The sequence below is a fragment of the Anabrus simplex genome, chromosome 3 (assembly GCF_040414725.1).
Source record: "Anabrus simplex isolate iqAnaSimp1 chromosome 3, ASM4041472v1, whole genome shotgun sequence".
NCBI classification, from domain to species: domain Eukaryota; kingdom Metazoa; phylum Arthropoda; class Insecta; order Orthoptera; family Tettigoniidae; genus Anabrus; species Anabrus simplex.
Window position 1 is genome coordinate 88,332,132 of NC_090267.1, and position 21,597 is coordinate 88,353,728.

Here is a 21,597-nt window from a genome sequence, read left to right on the forward strand (position 1 = left end):
GGACGTAAAAAATATATAGTATTGACTAGGAGGATTAAAATATTTTTTGTACAATTTTTTAAGAAGTTCAACCATCAAACGGATTCATCATTGAGGTTCATAGTGTGTAATTGGAAGGTGAATGAACTCACAGTTGGGCATAGTTGGGCGTAGATGGAACTGAGCGCACCAATGTGGCGAATATGGCACAATCAGTTCTCTTAAACAAACATATTTTTGTTAAAATTGATGCTTTCATGGCCTGTACTTGTAGACATGATATGGGATTCTGGGCTTGTGCCGTGTCAAGAAAACAAGGTGAAACACTTTACGTTTTGCAAAGAACTTTGCTCCGCGTCTTCAGAAAGAAATCTCTACTGTTCACGAGGGAGTCTTCTACAATAATGAAGGTTTGAATTTAAGAAGGTATTACCGTTGGAGAATTGTAGTGGTACGCTCGTTTGTCACCAGGTGGCTCGCTGTATACTGGTATAGGGCTCCAAGTGAGAGCTGACGACAACACATAACACAGAGCTTTGAATGAATCAACCGGTGATGACAAACATACAAATTTGGAAAACACCGAAACAAAATAACAATATAGAAACGACAGAGGAGAGAACTACCTACGTAAATCCTTAATGGCTGGCAACCACGTATTACTTAATTGATAGCCAGTGTCCCTATTGAAATTGTTAGGATTTTTACGTATATCCACAGCTTTCCGTATAATCCTAGACCTGTAGTGTTTAGTGTGGGTAAGAGCTGTAACATCTTTTAACACGACATTATGACCCAACGATAGCTATTGCTGACTTGTCTGGCTGGTTGAGACGGATATTTCTTTGGTGTTCCTTGATGTGAGTTCCAATGGACCAGCATGTTTGGCCATTGTAAACCTTGCTGCAAGTACAGAGAATTTTGTACACCCCAGGGTATAATAGTGGGGACACTTTGTCCTTGCTTATATCTAAACTATGAGCAATTTTAGTGACGGTGCCAAACATGGTTTTTATATTATGCTTGTGAAGGACCTTGGCAATACTGTCTTTTGATTAGTCATCCCTCTGGGATACAGGGCTCTATGAATCTGTACATGATTGTAACTATTACCCTTGAATGTGAATTTGAGTGTGTTCATCTCCTCCTGGATATTTGATGGCTCACAAATTCATGTCACTTTCGTGACAAGTGTCGTGAGAATGCCCTGTTTTTGTGCTGGATGGTGGTGAGAATCTGCATGGAGGTAGCGATTTGTGTGAGTAGGCTTACTATAGACAGTATGTCCTAAGAAGCCCTCCGGTTTCTTTCTTACTAGAACGTCCATGAAACGAAGGCATCCGTTCGACTCCATCTCCAAATTTAATTGAAGGATGTTGCTGATTTAAGTGGTTTAAAAATACATTTTCTCAGGACCTTCTGTCCATACCACAAATGTGTCATTGATATACCTCCACCAAATCATAGGTTTGATGGGCGCCAGAGCAATAGCCTTCCTCTCATAATGCTCCATAAAGAAATTAGCCACTACCGGCGAGAGGGGACTTCCCATAGCCACCCCATCTGTTTGTTTGTAAAATTATCCACCCCACAAGAAATAGCTTGGTCATGCAGTGGTGAAATAGCTTAGTAATATCCTCAGGGAACAGATGCTCAATGAAGGACATGACCAAGTCAGTCAGCACTTTAGTGAACAAGGATTCCACATCAAAACTCACCAGAAGTGCATTGGATTGAAGGGTTATGGCGGACAACTTATTAATGAAATACAGAGAGTCCCTAACACATGATTCAGTGCATCCTATCTGTGGCTGAAGCAACTTGCTTAGGTATTTAGACAAAGCATATGTAGGAGAACGTATCGCACTAACAATTGGTCTGAGGGGATTTTATTCTTTATGGATTTTAGGAAGTCCGTATAATCTAGGTGGCACTGCATCCCCCAGAGTCAGATATTTAGCCTCCTTTTTTGAAATTGGGGATTGCCTTAAGAGCTTCACACTGGCATTGGACACACAAGGGGTAGGGTCACGTGAGCTCAGTTTGTAAACAGGCTCTGACAACATAACCAAGATCTTGTTACTCGTCAGTGCCCATCACCACCGACGCATTACCCTTATCAGGTGAGAGAATGGTCAGTTCTGGGTCATCTATAAGTTCCTTCAGAGCTCTCCTCACACCTCTAGTTAAATTAGATGTGGGTACAGCAGCAGACATTATAAGTCTCACACATTTCTGTCATATTTCTTAAATTGAAACCCTCATTATTGTAGAAGACTTCCTCATGAACAGACAAGATTTTCTTCTGAAGACGCAGAGCAAAGTTCTCTGGGAAACGTAAAGAATTTCACCTTGTTTTCTTGACACGGCATAAGCCCAAAAGCCCATATCATGTCTACAAACATTTTTTTTTTAAAGTTTGAAAATCATGGATCTGAGATGTATGTTGCACTTATCATGTAAATGGGAGGTAACAATGTATCTCTGTAGCCAATTTCAGCTGCTGAAACATTGTCATTTTCTCAACAGTGTTGTGAAAGACAGACAGAAAAGGGATTTTATATACAGAGATTTTTGAATGTTTCTGCAGGGCGGTATCCGTTACACATTTCCAGTACAACCGTGTAGCACAATACTAAAAACATATACGGCCATGCTCGGAGACATTCAACTAATGACTGTGCTATAACACTCTCTATTCAGTTTAATTTCCTTCGAAAGGAGCTATACAGTACTTCTTTTCCACAGAGTTTACTCCTGGAATGGCGAGTCGTCTTTTGGATCTCGTTTGGTGTGTTCTTTGTAACAAACCTCGTGTTTGTGCTGACTGCATCGGGTGATGTACAACCATGGAACAATCCTCTGCTTATGAAAGAAGGAAACGAAGAGGAAATATCTGAAGTAAAATTTAAACTAGGTGAGTAACAGTTTGCATCATCATCATCATCATCATCATCATCATCATCATCATCATCACTATAGTTGCTGGCATAATTATCACTTCAGTTTAGCATTCAGCTTTATTGAACTTCAAGCTGTGGGTTTCTAGGTACAGACTTAATAATAACGCCATCATTCCATTTCGTTTTTATGTTTATTTTCATTATCACAAACACAAAACAAACTGAACGTCATGTTTCAAGTCAGTGCACTCGAAACATTACAGGAGTGCCAACCCACAGAACTAAAAGTGACCAAATCATTTTTAGTATGGTATATTTTATTTGCTATTTCTAATAACCCTCTACAATTAAGAAAAGAAAATGAATACAGCACTTTAATCTTGAAGATGTGATGTAACTGCAAACAGAAAACATTATTTCTATGACAATAATTATCAATATTAATCATCAGCTACCAAACAGGATAGCTCACAGCATTGCAGCTTGGTCAGTTTTGCTAACTCTGTAACATACTTGGGAGACAGGAAGGTTTGAATCCCCCATCAATCATCCTCAAGATACTTTTCCACAGCTTCCCATTTCAGATCCAGGCAAATTGCAGGAGGGTACCTTTCTCAAGACTACTGCTGCTTCCTTCCCATTCCTGGCCCATACACCTACATCTACCGATAGCACATCACATGGCAATACATGTAACTTATCCCCATAAGGTGTACCATGAAAAGCAGCTACAGAACTAGTGAGCTGAACATGCCTCTGACACTCCCAGCAATAAATGCCATATGCTATATATATATATAAAACTAGCAAGGTACCCGTGCTTCGCTACGGTATTATACTGAAATTTATAATTGAATGCTTATTGTTTTAGATATATAATCCGCCGAAATTCGCGATCTGACACGTTTTCAGCGAGAATCCACCAAAATTCCCGATCTGACTCGTTTTCTATTAGATTACGGCACGTTTCCTCCCATTTTTCAATCTTCCTTTCCAGCAATCGATTTCGTACTTCCCAGGCTAGGCTCAGGTATTCTTCCCGGTCAGTTGGGTCCGTAAATCTTTGCCATACCGTATTTTCCTATAATCATTTTTAATCTGGATAAAATCCCTCAGGAGATCCGGCGTGGTGTCATATTGGGTGCCTTGGCGGCACTGAACCCGCGGCCGGACTGCATTCTTAGTCATTACCCGTCCAGGAGCCGTTTCCAGCGCGGTCCGCATATTTGACGACGGTCCGGAACATTATTATTATTATTATTATTATTATTATTATTATTATTATTATTATTATTATTATTATTATTATTATTAATGATATTCTTATTCTTCTTATTATTATTACTATTATGTGTTGCTGGGATGAATGATGACAGGGAAAACCGGAGTATCCGGAGAAAAACCTGTCCCGCCTCCGTTTTGTCCAGCACGAATGTCACATGGAGTGACCGGGATTTGAACCACGGAACCCAGCTGTGAGAGGCCGGCGCGCTGCCGCCTGAGCAACGGAGGATCCTTATAAGTACATTAAGAACAGTAAAATCAATTGGTCTCACCTTCTACACCCCACCGCCGTTAAGTTTATTTACCGGCACCCCCCGCCAAAAAAAAAAAAAATTAAAAGAAGGCTTGTTTTTTATGTTTAAAGAAGATTTCAAACACCAATGTTCACGTCTATTACCTTCAGTTTTGAGATATAAGTATCCCCATAAATATAATTTACTTTTGTCACTTAATTTCAAACTACTCCCCCTCCCCCCCTAAGTGAATCTTCCCGCAAAAAATACTTGTTTCTTTAATAGTGAAGGATCTTCTAAATACCAATTATCACGGCTCTAACTTCTTCACTTTTAGATTTATGTGTCCTCATGAAAGGAATTCAACTCCTTTACACTCCCGCCCCCCAAGATTTCCCCCCCCCCCCAAAACGCGTTTTTCTTTGTTTTTAAAGGAGATCCAAATACGAATTTTCACGTCTGTAACAACTTTAGTTTTTATTAGATGTATATATTCTCATACAATTAAAGTCAATTAATTTTTCAATTCTTTCACATCCCTCCCCCCGCTTCATTGGATTTTCCGAGAATACGTGTTTCTTTATTTTTAAAGCAGATTGCAAATATCAAATTTCACGTCTGTAACATCTTCATTTTTAAGATATCAGTAGCCTAATTAAAAGAATTCAACACCATTTTCAGTCACTTTCACCCCCCCCCCCCCTCCACCCAAGTGGTATTTCCGAAAATTAAAAATACACGTTTCTTTATGTTTAATAGAGATAAAAATGCCAGTTTTCACTTCTGTAACATGTTAATTTTTTTTTAGATATACTGTAAAAATTCTCATTTTAAAATTTCACACCTTTTGGGTTCCCCTTAAGTGGAGTTTCCAAAAACAAATCACCTATGTTTCTTTACATTTGCAGGAGATTCCAAACACCCACTTTTTACGTCTGTAACACTTTACGTTTCCAAGATCATCTTTCAAAAAATTCACCCCAATTTGTCACTTCTGTTTAACCGCCATTAATAAGATTTTCCAAAAACTAAAAAAATACGTGTTTCTTTATTTTTAAAGGAGATCCCATATACAAATTTTCAGTTCTGTAATATCTTCCGTTTCTGAGATATATGTATCCTCATTAAAGGCATTCAACCAATTTTTTACCCTGTTACACCCCTCCTATTGGGATTTACAGGAAACAAAAAAATACGTGTTCCTTTATTTTTAGAGGAGATTCTAACTACCAGTTTTTACATCTGTAAATTTTAAAGTTTTAAGATGTAGACACATTCATTTTAAAAAATTCACCCCCCTTTTCACCCCTCAATATTTGGATTTTCCAAAAACGAAAAAATACGTGTTTCTTTACATTTAAAGTAGATCCCAAATACCAATTTTCAGGTCTGTAATATCTTCAGGTTCTGAAATATAAGTAGCCTCATTAAAGGCATTCAACCCATTATTCACCCTTTTACACCCTTCCTATTGGGATTTTCCGAAAACAAAAGAATACGTGTTTCTTTATTTTTAAAGGAGATTCTAAATACCAATTTTTACATCTATAAACTGTAACAGTTTTGAGATAAAGATACACTCATTTTAAAAAATTACCCCCTTTGCACCCCCCATTAATTGGATTTTCCAAAAACAAAAAGATACGTGTTTCTTTATTTTTAAAGGAGATCCCAAACACCAATTTTCAGGTCTGTAATATCTTCAGTTTCTGAAATATATGTAGCCTCATCAAAGGCATTCAACCCTTTTTTCACCCCTTTTCACCCCTCCTATTGCGATTTTCCGAAAACAAAAAAAAATACGTGTTTCTTTATGTTTAATGAAGATTCTAAATACCAATTTTTACATCTTCAAACTTTAAAAGTTTGGAGATATAGATTCACTCATTTTAAAAATTCACCCCCTTTTCACCCTCCCATTAATTGGATTATCCAAAAACAAAAAAATACGTGTTTCTTTATTTTTAAAAGAGATCAAAAGTACAAATTTTCAGGTCTGTAATATCTTTAGTTTCTGAGATATAAGTACTGGTATACTGATTAAGGGCATTCAACCCATTTTTCCCATTTTCACCCCTTTTCACCCCTCCTATTAGGATTATCTGAAAACAAAAAAATACGTGTTTCCTTATTTTTAAAGAAGATTCTAAATACCAATTTTTACATCTGTAAACTTTTAAACTTTCGAGATATTGACACACTCATTTTAAAATTTCACCCCTCTTTTCACCCCCTTAGCGAAGGAATATCCAAAAATCCTCTCTTAGCGAGCACCTACATCTTAATATGAACATATCCCCAAAATTTCATTTCGTTACGTCCAGTAGTTTTGGCTCGGCGATGATGAATCAGTCACTATCTATATATATATATAAAATAACTTGTCCTGACTGACTGACTGATTCATCATCGCAGAGCCAAAACTACTGGACGTAACGAAATTAAATTTTGGGGATATATTCATATTAAGGTGTAGGTGCTCACTGAGAGAGGACTTTTTGGATATTCCTTCGCTAAGGGGGTGAAAAGAGGGGTGAAATTTTAAAATGAGTGTGTCTATATCTCAAAAGTTTAAAAGTTTACAGATGTAAAAATTGGTATTTAGAATCTTCTTTAAAAATAAGGAATCACGTATTTTTTTGTTTTCAGAAAATCCCAATAGGAGGGGTGAAAAGGGGTGAAAATGGGGAAAATGGGTCGAATGCCCTTAATCAGTATACCAATACTTATATCTCAGAAACTGAAGATATTACAGACCTGAAAATTGGTACTTTTGATCTCTTTTAAAAATAAAGAAACACGTATTTTATTGTTTTTGGAAAATCCAATTAATGGGGGGTGAAAAGGGGGTATTTTTTTAAAATGAGTGTATCTATATCTCAAAACTGTTACAGTTTGTAGATGTAAAAATTGGTATTTAGAATCTCCTTTAAAAAATAAAGAAACACGTATTCTTTTGTTTTCGGAAAATCCCAATAGGAAGGGTGTAAAAGGGTGAATAATGGGTTGAATGCCTTTAATGAGGCTACTTATATTTCAGAACCTGAAGATATTACAGACCTGAAAATTGGTATTTGGGATGTCCTTTAAATGTAAAGAAACATGTATTTTTTCGTTTTTGGAAAATCCAAATATTGAGGGGTGTAAAGGGGGGTGAATTTTTTAAAATGAATGTGTCTACATCTAAATTGGTGGTTAGAATCTCCTCTAAAAATAAAGGAATACGTATTTTTTTGTTTCCTGTAAATCCCAATAGGAGGGGTGTAAAAGGGTAAGAAATGGGTTGAATGCCTTTAATGAGGATACATATATCTCAGAAATGGAAGATATTACAGAACTGAAAATTTGTATATGGGATCTCCTTTAAAAATAAAGAAACACGTATTTTTTAGTTTTTGGAAAATCCTATTAATGGCGGTTAAACAGAAGTGACAAATTGGGGTGAATTTTTTGAAAGATTATCTTGGAAACGTAAAATGTTACAGATGTAAAAAGTGGGTGTTTGGAATCTCCTGTAAATGTAAAGAAACATAGGTGATTTGTTTTTGGAAACTCCACTTAAGGGGAACCCAAAAGGGGTGAAATTTTAAAATGAGAATTTTTACAGTATATCTAAAAAAACTTAACATGTTACAGAAGTGAAAAATTGTATTTTTATCTCTATTAAACATAAAGAAATGTGTATTTTTAATTTTCGGAAATACCACTTGGGTGGAGGGAGGGGTGAAAGTGACTGAAAATGGTGTTGAATTCTTTTAATTAGGCTACTGATATCTTAAAAATGAAGATGTTACAGACGTGAAATTTGATATTTGCAATCTGCTTTAAAAGTAAAGAAACACGTATTCTCGGAAAATCCAATGAAGCGGGGGGAGGGGGGTGAAAGAATTGAGAAATTAATTGACTTTAATTGTATGAGAATATATACATCTAATAAAAACTAAAGTTGTTACAGACGTGAAAATTCGTATTTGGATCTCGTTTAAAAACAAAGAAAAACGCGTTTTGGGGGGGGGGGGAAACCATCTTGGGGGGCGGGAGTGTTAAGGAGTTGAATTCCTTTCATGAGGACACATAAATCTAAAAGTGAAGAAGTTAGAGTCGTGATAATTGGTATTTAGAAGATCCTTCACTATTAAAGAAACAAGTATTTTTTGCGGGAAAATTCATTTAGGGGGGGGGGGGGGGGAGGCGAGTAGTTTGAAATGAAGTGACAAAAGTAAATTATATTTATGGGGATACTTATATCTCAAGACTGAAGGTAATAGACGTGAACATTGGTGTTTGGAATCTCCCTTAAACATAAAGAAACACGCCTTATTTTAATTTTTTTTGGTGGGGGGGTTGGCAGTAAAAACTAACAGCGGTGGGGTGTAAAAGGAGGTGAGACCAATTGATTTTACTGTTCTTAATGTACTTATAAGGATCCTCCGTTGCTCAGGCGGCAGCGCGCCGGCCTCTCACAGCTGGGTTCCGTGGTTCAAATCCCGGTCACTCCATGTGACATTCGTGCTGGACAAAACTGAGGCGGGACAGGTTTTTCTCCGGATACTCCATTTTTCCCTGTCATCATTCATCCCAGCAACACATAATAGTAGTAATAAGAATAAGAATAACAATAACAATAATATGAATAATAATAATAATAATAATAATAATGTTCCGGACCGTCGTCAAATATGCGGACCGCGCTGGAAACGGCTCCTGGACGGGTAATGACTAAGAATGCAGTCCGGCCGCGGGTTCAGTGTGGCCAAGGCACCCAATATGACACCACACCGGACCTACTGAAGGATTTTATCCAGATTAAAAATGATTATAGGAAAATACGGTATGGCAAAGATTTACGGACCCAACTGACCGGGAAGAATACCTGAGCCTAGCCCGGGAAGTACGAAATCGATTGCTGGAAAGGAAGATTGAAAAATGGGAGGAAACGTGCCGTAATCTAATAGAAAACGAGTCAGATCGGGAATTTTGGTGGATTCTCGCTGAAAACGTGTCAGATCGCGAATTTTGGCGGATTATATATCTAAAACAATAAGCATTCAATTATAAATTTCAGTATAATACCGTAGCGAAGCACGGGTACCTTGCTAGTATATATATGTATTGAACCCATGACCTTTGTGCCCTAAGAACATTATGCATAAATCGACAATCATTTAAAGGTTGGATTCTTGATAGCATGGATTTGACACGTGACGAGGAGGTGATTACCTTCGGTCCCACGCTCTGGGGTACGTGACGTCAGCCACACGTGTCAACGGCGGAAGAATCTCAAGTCATTTTTGTGAACTATTTCAAAGCGCGTGTACATGGCATGATCCAAGCCAAGTCAAAAAAATATAGTGCCTATCAAAGGAGGTCAATCATCTCGCAAATCGAACCCATGAAAATTTTAAATGTCCATGAACACTACCGCCAGAAATGTAGCAAGCATGTAGTCACTTTCAAAACTCTTCAAATTACAGTTTAAGTAAGTCAGAAAATTTATAGAAATTTTCTTGGCGGCAAAGGGAGAGATCCGAAGAGAGGGGGTAACTGCTATAAATATGAAGGGACGCCATGACGAAGTCTCCTTCTCCGGCATTTGTGATACAAAGCGGACAAAAAATTGTTGAGCTGCTCTGCGAAATCAAACAACGATAGTAGACTGAGTTCAACTGCAGATTTTAGCCATTGCGGTTAGGTCTTGACTCCGTGAGGAGATATTTTTCTTGAGTGAAATAATTGTACCAGATAGGACGGTCAAAGTACTGAATAAATTCTAATGTGATTAAGTAATTCGTGTGCCGAAATAATTATAGTCCATCGTGTGCGCCCAGCAAACAAGTGAAGGGTATTTTCTTTTTTTTTATGCTTTATTCCAGGAAACCTGAAGAAAATTAATGAACTGTGAAGCAATGAATATAAAAATGGCTAAATAAAATGCCAGGGTCGCAGGTGAGCCCTATGACTACATGAGGTAGGTGACTTTCCATCTTACTACCTCTTATATCTTGTCTCGTGATCTCTAAAAGTGTATTTGAATGGGGATATACGACGCAGTGGTCACCCCTACTAAGTTTTGTAAATGTGAGAATACGACTAAAAGAGTCATTTGTTTTATTTTCCACTTGGATAAATTTTTGAAGTCTTGCGAGTGCCGTATAATGTTGTAAAAAGTTATTGAATAGGGTTCCGAAGTGATATCACGTCCAATGTAGATCGTCATCTGTGTGAGTGTACTGCCTATATTTTGTGAGGTCAAATTAAGATGTTCATTCGACGTAAAATTTTTCTGTCTGCAATTTGACGTTAATAATAATCCATGGTTACTCATTTTCAATCGAGTGGAAGCGCGCTGTCGGGTGAGAACCTAGGGTGATGAATTTGGTCACGGAGAGAAACGTTTTTCTATGCCCATTTTAAACTGTGCCTGACTGACAATAAAAAGATCTAGTAGAATGTTTCAGTCATTTCTCGTAAAAATCAAGTTATTAAATACGATATCCTTTATGCGAAGTTATTCATGAGTAATGCATTGTGCCATATTAGACGTCGAGATTTCTAGTGAGGATTTTATTCCAGTTCTTTGTCGATGATAATTGTGGAGCTGGGAAACAGAGGTTAGTTTGTTGATATGTGATTTGTGAATCAGGTTGGACCTGTCATTGAAGCCGGGACACGGAAGCCCGAGGAATATTTTATAATGTTGAGAATGGAAAGAAATTCATAGAAATCCATAGCGGTATTAATGGGCGACGCGTATAATTAGTGTGGGCATCTTGAAGCAGAATCTGTGCATTTTGCCGGTTAGAATATCGTATTTGTTTAATTATGTCGGCAGAGTTTAAAGGGAGCATTTTGAGAAGTCAGTCAGGTAGAACGAACCGGGTGTTTCATGTAACTGCCAAGTGAAATTGGGGGGGATGAGAGGCCTCAACTGTGATAACGGGACAGGCGTGGAATTGAGATTGTACTGTATTCTCGGCCAGGGAAAACGTTAAAATGCTGGATTTAGTTGAAATTCATAGCCGGTAATGATCTGAGTATTGTGAAATACTGTAATTGGGGACGTAATGAACATTTGAAATCATGAACTTTGAGTATAAGGAACAGAGTAACCAAAGTCAGGGTTGTCCAAAATATAGAGCGATGGCTGTGATAATCGGTTTATCTGTGAGTGTGCAAAATTCATAAATGGTAATGACGAGATATGACATCGTAATTATATGGTGAGTTGTTTGGTTTGTACGTAGATTATTAGGATATCCAAGTGTTAATAACGGTTAGGACTAGATTAGATTTTAAAGTGTGAAATCGTGAGACAAGATATATAACTGGACATGAATTATGTAACAATTCTTTTCCAGCCAGATAAACATCGCAATATTGAATTTACATCACAGCTGCGTAGAAATTTGTGAAGAAACCAGAGTCCGCGGAGATAAAATTTGTTGTTCGTTAACATTTTGTCAAATCATTTAAATTTATTTAATTATTAAATTCAGTGAAACCGCATTTTGAAATAACTTTAATCAAGCGAATAACTTGGAGATGCATTCTGGAAATTTTAGTTTGTTTTCTGGGGAATATTAAAAAATAAAGTAACGATTAAAGGGACATATCCGAAGGAAATGGATTTTACTGCCACAAAGTTTGTGAGCATTGCTATTGTTGTAATGATTGAACTTTGATTGATTGAGCAGTGAATGTGCTGGGGCTAGTAAAGTGGAAACTTTGGTCATCAACTGATGTAACTTAATTGTGTTTAGCCTTCAGCCTAGAAACTTGAATGGTCAGGGGGTCATCAACCTCAGTGACTTGGATTAGGGCCATATGCCATTGTAGCATCATTTCCTTGCGATCATCATCCACAATGACTTTAAAGTAACTTAGAAGATTAGATGTCGGTCCATGACATAGACGCAGGTCACATCGATTCAATTAAGGGTCCATGCCGTAGAACCACTGTGTGGCACACACCAATTGGACTGCCTTAATTATACCCAGAGTCCAGAGTTCGTGTTACGAGGGCTGGACCATAACGAATCACTATGATGGTACATGTGGTCTCACATGGAAGCCGAATTTAAGGATTTCCAGACTTTCCTTTCTTAAATGATTAATAATTGAGACAATGGTTTCTAGTATGAATGCCCGTCAGGCAGTTACGTTAAAGTCTCACACTAGTGTTCTGACGTTTATGTAAAAATGATTGTGGTGTCCAGTGGACACAATTGACTTCTATGACACCTTTGACATATCTGATTGCTTCAGAATTTTCCTGAATAAATAGGAATCTTTTAAATAGACCTTTCATTCCAGTAGATAGATTAGAATTACTGAACCCTACCTTTACCTCAGCAAGTGACGAAGAACCCGATACGACCCAAGAGACAGATCTCATGAGCTTTGCTGATAGGTAAGAAAGGTAGGTATCCCTCTATATGGACCTAAAGGGTTCAATATATTTAAAAAAATCATCAGTTACTTCGGCAAAGTTATGATGCAACTTCTCAAACTGCTCAAAGATGCTTAGTTTTGTCAAAATATCAGTGGCTTAATCATCAGTGTTTATGTAGCTGATATCGATCAGATCTTGAATAAAATTACTCTACGTCGATTTTTTATATTCCCATCTTTCCAGCAGTTGAACATGATTTGTTATCTTCAAAGACCTTCACAGGGTTCACAGGGTAGTTTATTTGGAGTATCATTTCAGGTAAAAGATGCATCAACCACACAAGTTAACTTGCTGAAGTGGCCAAAGTAACATATTCCACCTCATTTAAAGACAGTGATACCCAGCTCTGGCACCTTGTCATCCAGCTAACCATGTTTCCATATCTTCAGAGGAACCCAGAGGTCGACTTTCAATCCTTTCCACTGACAAAATCAGCATTTGTGTAGCACAGAAGCCTTTCTCCTCCCTTTCTGTAGCATATCCTGAGATCCAATGCACTTTTTTAATGTAATGCAAGATCCATTTCATACTAATGTGAAATAGTAGGCTTACTTTGATACCTACTAAAATAATTCACTACAACATTTATATCTGGTCTAGTAGTGAGTATAACATACATCAGACAACCTATTAGTTGACGATAAGGCATTAACTTGATGATTTTTTAAAAATACTATCCATGTTTGTTCTCATCTCCATGGTCCACCATATAAGATAGAAGAGAAGTTCGCTCCACCCAATTATGACCTTTCAACTAGTGCTAGTTCAGTTTATTATAATAAGAGACTTTATCACTGTCATTACTGACCAACTTGATTAAGAATGTACAGGGTTTCTCCTATAAACCACCGAGCTCGATAGCTGCAGTCGCTTAAGCGCTGCCAGTATCCAGTATTCGGGAGATAGTAGGTTCGAACCCCACTGTCGGCAGCCCTGAAGATGGTTTTCCATGGTTTCCCATTTTCACACCAGACAAATGCTGGGGCTGTACCTTACTTAAAGCCACGGCTGCTTCCTTCCCACTCCTAGCCCTTCCCTGTCCTATCGTCGCCATAAGACCAATCTGTGTCGGTGCGACGTAAAGCAACTAGCAAAATATTAAAAAAAAAAGCTCTTATAAACCCAGACCGAGCGCACGGTGTTAATACTCTGCACTACAGCAGCTGCCTCAGCCCAACTTACGTCATGCGCGGCTGCCCTGTTTTAAGCGTGTATAAAATCTTAAATGGAATCTTACCTTATAAAAGGTGCTGGAAATGTCATCCTTCATAATGAAGGACTTCATAAACTCCATTGGGATTTACTCAACACCAATAGCGAGAGTTATGACCATTAAGATGAAACCAGGCCTCATCTGAAAAGAACACAAGCTGAGGGTCGAATAAATGATCATTCAATGATGCAAGATACCACTCACAATATCTCACTCTTGTGGCTGGATCAGCAGGTGTAAGACTAACCTAGGAGGGTTTAAAATGCTTTCACATCTAAAGACAACAGTAGCTGCATGACCACGTCTTGTGCAAGATATAGTTCCTGTGCTTATGATATCAGTTTTCCTTTGTTAGGACATATGATTTTACTATTGCATTTGAAGAAATAGGAGACAATTCAAAGAGACATTCTATAACGACTTCACAAGTTTATATAAGTTGAAGATCTATTGTCGCGGCCACCAAATTAGGCGGGTGAGGAAAACTGCGCTGTCGTTAGATATGGGAACGGCAAAGCGACAGATGGTCTAGAGTCGCTTATCTCCAAGCATGGATTGGCAACGCTGATCGTGCAGTGCTGTTTCGGCCACCTTACCCATTAGGCATAGATATCAAGGATAATTTAATAAAAAACCACCTATTCAATACTTTCCACATTTAATGTGGTTATTATCTACATGATTTTATGTAGACTTATTTGGTCAGGTACATGTTTCACCCATTATTTTGGGCATCTTCAGCCTGTAAACAACCTTTAGGTCAAGGTTTGGGACCTTTCTAACCAATATAAACATACCAATATATACACTATATACAACATATACATTATATATAATATATACAAACATAAGTCAATACAGTAAAGTTTTTCTTTTTTTTTTTTTTTTGTCCCAATATATCTAATATGGAAAATGTCCAAAACTAAAATGGATCTTCTTTTCGGTGAAGAGGATTGCATATCGGGGTTTATGTGACCCCTATATCATATTAAGTTCTTGACGTATCGTGTCTGGTGACAGGATGTGTCGTCAACAATAAGTGGAGATTTGAACTGATTGTAGGTTGGTCAAGATTGAAAATATAAATTTAAATTAAATGTGTTTTAACTTGGCAGTTCTATTCTGGTTAACTTAAAATGTTCAAAACTAAAAATAAAATGAAACGGATCTTCTTTTTTCTTGAGAAGGGATGATATTAAAACTGTAGCTTGTTTGACCCACGATTTTCATTTTCATGTTCTTGACGTAACTAATATTTAAATGTGTTGTCGTGCACAAGTGGAGATTCAAAAGCCGATTGTTGTAGGTAGACTGGTCAAAAACGTTGTGAATGAAACTGTTAGCATCTTGACTTTGGGTCTCATGTAACGTCAAGGAATTGACAAGAGTACAATATTTAGCTGTTTCATAGTTTTAGGCTGCTGCTTAATTGGGAAGAAACATCCTAGACACTTGATACAGTCTTGTGTGAAAATTGTTCCCGTTGATGTGTTGCTTGGTCTTTGGGAGGGATCTTAAGAATATCTGTAATGAAGTAGAAAAATAATTTTGAATTAAAAATTTTTGAGCACGCGTTGTGATAAAATGTATTAAATTAACACCTCTTAACTGTAAAATGACTTACTTGTTCAGTTAATACTAGATGGATTTGTCTGTTCCGGCAGCGCCTGTCTTATCACCATTTCTACTCCTGGTGTTGTACTGGTGCGGTAATGGAGGGGCGGGGCATGGAGGGAGAGTGGGGGTAGGCTGGTCTATGGGCGTGTGTGCTGTTGCTGGAGGGGAGTTTCTAGAAGCAATATGGGCGGGTTTAACTTTTGGCATGATGGATGAAGCATTTGAGTGTGGAGATTTAAATAATCGAGGGATTTTGTTTTGATCTGAATTCACGATATTAATTAATCTAGGTGTTAATTCGTACAAAGGATTTTTAATTTCATTGACGTCATTGAGATTTTCATTTTTATTGTAGGTTTGGTCTAAAAAGATGTGTAGGTTTTCCAGTTCATTCATTAATTTCCCTTTACCTATGCTTCTAATGATGGTAAGATCTTTCTCTATGGATGTAAAGTGATGGCCCGTTTCTCTCATATGTTGGCTCATCGCTGAGTATTTATTGTGTTTTTGAGCGTTATAATGTTCCAGATATCTCGTGTTAAAGCTGCGGCCAGTCTGTCCGATATAAGAAAAACCACATTGTGTACATGTTAGTTTATATATGCCGGACCTTGAATAATGGTTGCTATTGTGATTGACCTTGTTGTGGTTAAAAAATATGTTTCGATTAGTGTTAACTGTCCTGAAGGCTATATTGATATTGTGCTTCTTTAAAGTATTTGCGATCTGATGGATGGCTGGGTTGTTATATGTAAATGTGGCGAAACTCGTTTTTTTAGGTTTTTCTGGGATGAGGTTAGTGGACAATTAATTTTGATTTTATTAATCAAACGGTTGACCATATCTAGTTTAAACCCGTTGAGTTGAGCAAGATTCCTTATGTACTTCAGTTCAATTTTTAAATTGTTGGGAGAAAGAGGAATTTTTAAAGCTCTATAAATTAAATTATAGAAAGAGGCTTGTTTTTGGGACTTGGGGTGTAGGGATGAATTCATAATAGTTAAGGGAGAGTGTGTAGGTTTCCTGTATATTCGAAAATCGAAGGTATTATGTCCGCGTGTAATAGTTAATGACGGTAAGATCTTTCTCTATGGATGTAAAGTGATGGCCCGTTTCTCTCATATGTTGGCTCATCGCTGAGTATTTATTGTGTTTTTGAGCGTTATAATGTTCCAGATATCTCGTGTTAAAGCTGCGGCCAGTCTGTCCGATATAAGAAAAACCACATTGTGTACATGTTAGTTTATATATGCCGGACCTTGAATAATGGTTGCTATTGTGATTGACCTTGTTGTGGTTAAACTTAACATTGGGGTCAATTTTGTTTAGGGACTCCAAGATCTCGTCACTATTAGTGACATTTTTGTCGAAAATTATGAAGGTATCGTCTACAAATCTCAGCCATAAACATACGCCTTTTATTTGTGTTATAATTTTTGTGTGTTCTATTGTGTCCATATAAATGTCTGCTAAGATGCCAGAAAGAGGGTCGCCCATCGCTAAGCCTTTTTGTTGGTAAAACTTTCCATTGAAAGAGAAAAAGTTGTTGCTTAAGACAAAATTTAATATCTTCATGAATTCTTCAATTTCCATCTTACTAAGGCCGCTGTGTTTATTGATATTATCACTGATAATTCTTACAGTTTCTTTGGTAGGGATGTTTGGGTACATATTTACGACGTCATAGGAGCACATTGAGTGATTGGGGCTCAGCTTAAACTTGTTTAAAATTTCGCAAAAAGTGAATGAATTTTTTAAAGGGTGTTTATTATTGAATACGTAATGTTTTTTTTTAGAAAGCCGTGAATGAATTTTGATACTTTATAGGTGGGGCTGTTTCTACAGTTTATGATAGGGCGTATTGGAATGTCCTTCTTATGAATCTTTGGTAAGGCTCTGGCTGTCGGAATACTAGGGTTCATGTTAAAAAGTTTTTGTTGTTCTTGTTCATTGAAAAGAAAGTTAGAACTTCTTATTAGAGTTTTTAGATTTCGCTGAATTCTCGTGGTTGGATCTTTGTTGACTATTGTGTATATTTTGTCCTTAAAAAAGTCTTCTGTTTTTTGAATGTATGTGTTTTGATCTAGGAGAACTGTGGATCCTCCTTTGTCCGCTTTTGTGACAATAATGTTGTTGTCGTCTATTTTCTTTATTACGTTCTGGATCAATTTTTTGTGGTCGAAATTTGAATATGCGTTTATTTCTTCCGCTAGTTTTGGTAGTTTCTTTTTTACCTCAAATCTGGTATCATTTTGTGTTTCTAAAGGGAGTTTAGAAATGTTAGCCTCGATCTCAGCTACTGTGTTGATAATATCCGTTTCTTTTTTCTTGCTAGGCCAGTTATGTTTTAAGCCTTTATGCAAGATCCCCATTTCTTCTTCAGAGAACTGTACGTCTGTCAAATTAACTACTGTGGGTGTATTGTTCTGTGAGGGAGCCGCTTTTTGCGTGTCTGAACTACGTTTTGGTAATCGTGATTGGGATGCTTTTAATTGAGATAGTTTCTTGTCGAGAGTAACTTGCTTCCTATCCAATAAAGCAATCAGTTTATTGTCCACATGTAGTTGGAAAGAGTTCCATTCTAACGGATGTAAAGCCTGAGCTAACGCTAAATGAACTCTATATAACTGCAGATTTAAAAGTGACTTCTTTTTATATGACGCTTTAATTTCATTTCTTAACCAAATGTCGTTGACCTTGTTTTGAACTCTAATCAAACTTTGGTTAGATAAGTTTTATCGCAGTGTAGGTTTCAAAAATTTTGGGATCAATTTTAGTTCTAGACACTGTTTTAGAAAGGCTATGTCTTTAGTTAGTTTACAAATCTTGACCTTAAGGTTGAAGTACCTATTTAAACGGTATTTTGCCTGGTTGGCTACCAAATTACAAGTAACAACTCTCATTATTGTTCCGTATTGAAGATGACGTTAGGCATAGATATCAAGGATAATTTAATAAAAAACCACCTATTCAATACTTTCCACGTTTAATGTGGTTATTATCTACATGATTTTATGTAGACTTATTTGGTCAGGTACATGTTTCACCCATTATTTTGGGCATCTTCAGCCTGTAAACAACCTTTAGGTCAAGGGTTGGGACCTTTTTAACCAATATAAACATACCAATATATACACTATATACAACATATACATTATATATAATATATACAAACATAAGTCAATACAGTAAAGTGTGTGTTTTTTTTTTGGTCCTAATCTATCTAATATGGAAAATGTCCAAAACTAAAATGGATTTTCTTTTCGGTGAAGAGGATTGCATATTGGGGTTTATGTGACCCCTATATCATATTAAGTTCTTGACGTATCGTGTCTGGTGACAGGATGTGTCGTCAACAATAAGTGGAGATTTGAACTGATTGTAGGTTGGTCAAGATTGAAAATATAAATTTAAATTAAATGTGTTTTAACTTGGCAGTTCTATTCTGGTTAACTTAAAATGTTCAAAACTAAAAATAAAATGAAACGGATCTTCTTTTTTCTTGAGAAGGGGTGATATTAAAACTGGAGCTTGTTTGACCCACGATTTTCATTTTCATGTTCTTGACGTAACTAATATTTAAATGTGTTTTCATGCACAAGTGGAGATTCAAAAGCCGATTGTTGTAGGTAGGCTGGTCAAAAACGTCGTGAATGAAACTGTTAGCGTCTTGACTTTGGGTCTCATGTAATGTCAATGTTGTCTTAAGCAACAACTTTTTCTCTTTCAATGGAAAGTTTTACCAACAAAAAGGCTTAGCGATGGGCGACCCTCTTTCTGGCATCTTAGCAGACATTTATATGGACACAATAGAACACACAAAAATTATAACACAAATAAAAGGCGTATGTTTATGGCTGAGATTTGTAGACGATACCTTCATAATTTTCGACAAAAATGTCACTAATAGTGACGAGATCTTGGAGTCCCTAAACAAAATTGACCCCAGTGTTAAGTTTACTAAAGAGGATGAGGTTAGGAACTCATTAAACTTTTTGGACTTAACTATTACACGCGGACATAATACCTTCGATTTTCGAATATACAGGAAACCTACACACTCTCCCTTAACTATTATGAATTCATCCCTACACCCCAAGTCCCAAAAACAAGCCTCTTTCTATAATTTAATTTATAGAGCTTTAAAAATTCCTCTTTCTCCCAACAATTTAAAAATTGAACTGAAGTACATAAGGAATCTTGCTCAACTCAACGGGTTTAAACTAGATATGGTCAACCGTTTGATTAATAAAATCAAAATTAAATTGTCCACTAACCTCATCCCAGAAAAACCTAAAAAACTAGTTTCGCCACATTTAATATAACAACCCAGCCGCCCATCAGATCGCAAATACTTTAAAGAAGCACAATATCAATATAGCCTTCAGGACAGTTAACACTAATCGAAACATATTTTTTAACCACAACAAGGTCAATCACAATAGCAACCATTATTCAAGGTCCGGCATATATAAACCAACATGTACACAATGTGGTTTTTCTTATATCGGACAGACTGGCCGCAGCTTTAACACGAGATATTTGGAACATTATAACGCTCAAAACCACAATAAATACTCAGCGATGAGCCAACATATGAGAGAAACGGGCCATCACTTTACATCCATAGAGAAAGATCTTACCATCATTAGAAGCATAGGTAAAGGGAAATAATTGAATTAACTGGAAAACCTACATATCTTTTTAGACCAAACCTACAATAAAAATGAAAATCTCAATGACGTCAATGAAATTAAAAATCCTTTGTACGAATTAACACCTAGATTAATTAATATCGTGAATTCAGATCAAAACAAAATCCCTCGATTATTTAAATCTCCACACTCAAATGCTTCATCCATCATGCCAAAAGTTAAACCCGCCCATATTGCTTCTAGAAACTCCCCTCCAGCAACAGCACACACGCCCATAGACCAGCCTACCCCCACTCTCCCTCCATGCCCCGCCCCTCCATTACCGCACCAGTACAACACCAGGAGTAGAAATGGTGATAAGACAGCGCTGCCGGAACAGACAGATCCATCTAGTATTAACTGAACAAGTAAGTCATTTTACAGTTAAGAGGTGTTAATTTAATACATTTTATCACAACGCGTGCTCAAAAATTTTTAATTCAAAATTATTTTTCTACTTCATTACAGATATTCTTAAGATCCCTCCCAAAGACCAAGCAACACATCAACGGGAACAATTTTCACACAAGACTGTATCAAGTGTCTAGGATGTTTCTTCCCAATTAAGCAGCAGCCTAAAACTATGAAACAGCTAAATATTGTACTCTTGTCAATTCCTTGACGTTACATGAGACCCAAAGTCAAGACGCTAACAGTTTCATTCACGACGTTTTTTACCAGTCTACCTACAACAATCGGCTTTTGAATCTCCACTTGTGCACGACAACACATTTAAATATTAGTTACGTCAAGAACATGAAAATGAAAATCGTGGGTCAAACAAGCTCCAGTTTTAATATCACCCCTTCTCAAGAAAAAAGAAGATCCGTTTCATTTTATTTTTAGTTTTGAACATTTTAAGTTAACCAGAATAGAACTGCCAAGTTAAAACACATTTAATTTAAATTTATATTTTCAATCTTGACCAACCTACAATCAGTTCAAATCTCCACTTATTGTTGACGACACATCCTGTCACCAGACACGATACGTCAAGAACTTAATATGATATAGGGGTCACATAAACCCCGATATGCAATCCTCTTCACCGAAAAGAAGATCCATTTTAGTTTTGGACATTTTCCATATTAGATAGATTAGGACCAAAAAAAAAAAAACACACTTTACTGTATTGACTTATGTTTGTATATATTATATATAATGTATATGTTGTATATAGTGTATATATTGGTATGTTTATATTGGTTAAAAAGGTCCCAAA

The 21,597-nt window shown here is 36.8% G+C and overlaps 1 protein-coding gene across 2 annotated transcripts in view; it reads left to right on the forward strand.

The window, feature by feature from the left end:
* The window catches only part of LOC136867042 (putative inorganic phosphate cotransporter), a 550,887-nt gene that overhangs the window by 514,376 nt on the left and 14,914 nt on the right, over window positions 1-21,597 (forward strand). For both annotated transcript variants that reach the window (XM_067144142.2, XM_067144143.2), the window contains one exon: window positions 2,728-2,896. In XM_067144142.2, the coding sequence (XP_067000243.2) occupies window positions 2,728-2,896 (169 nt within the window). The remainder of the gene's footprint in view (window positions 1-2,727; window positions 2,897-21,597) is intronic.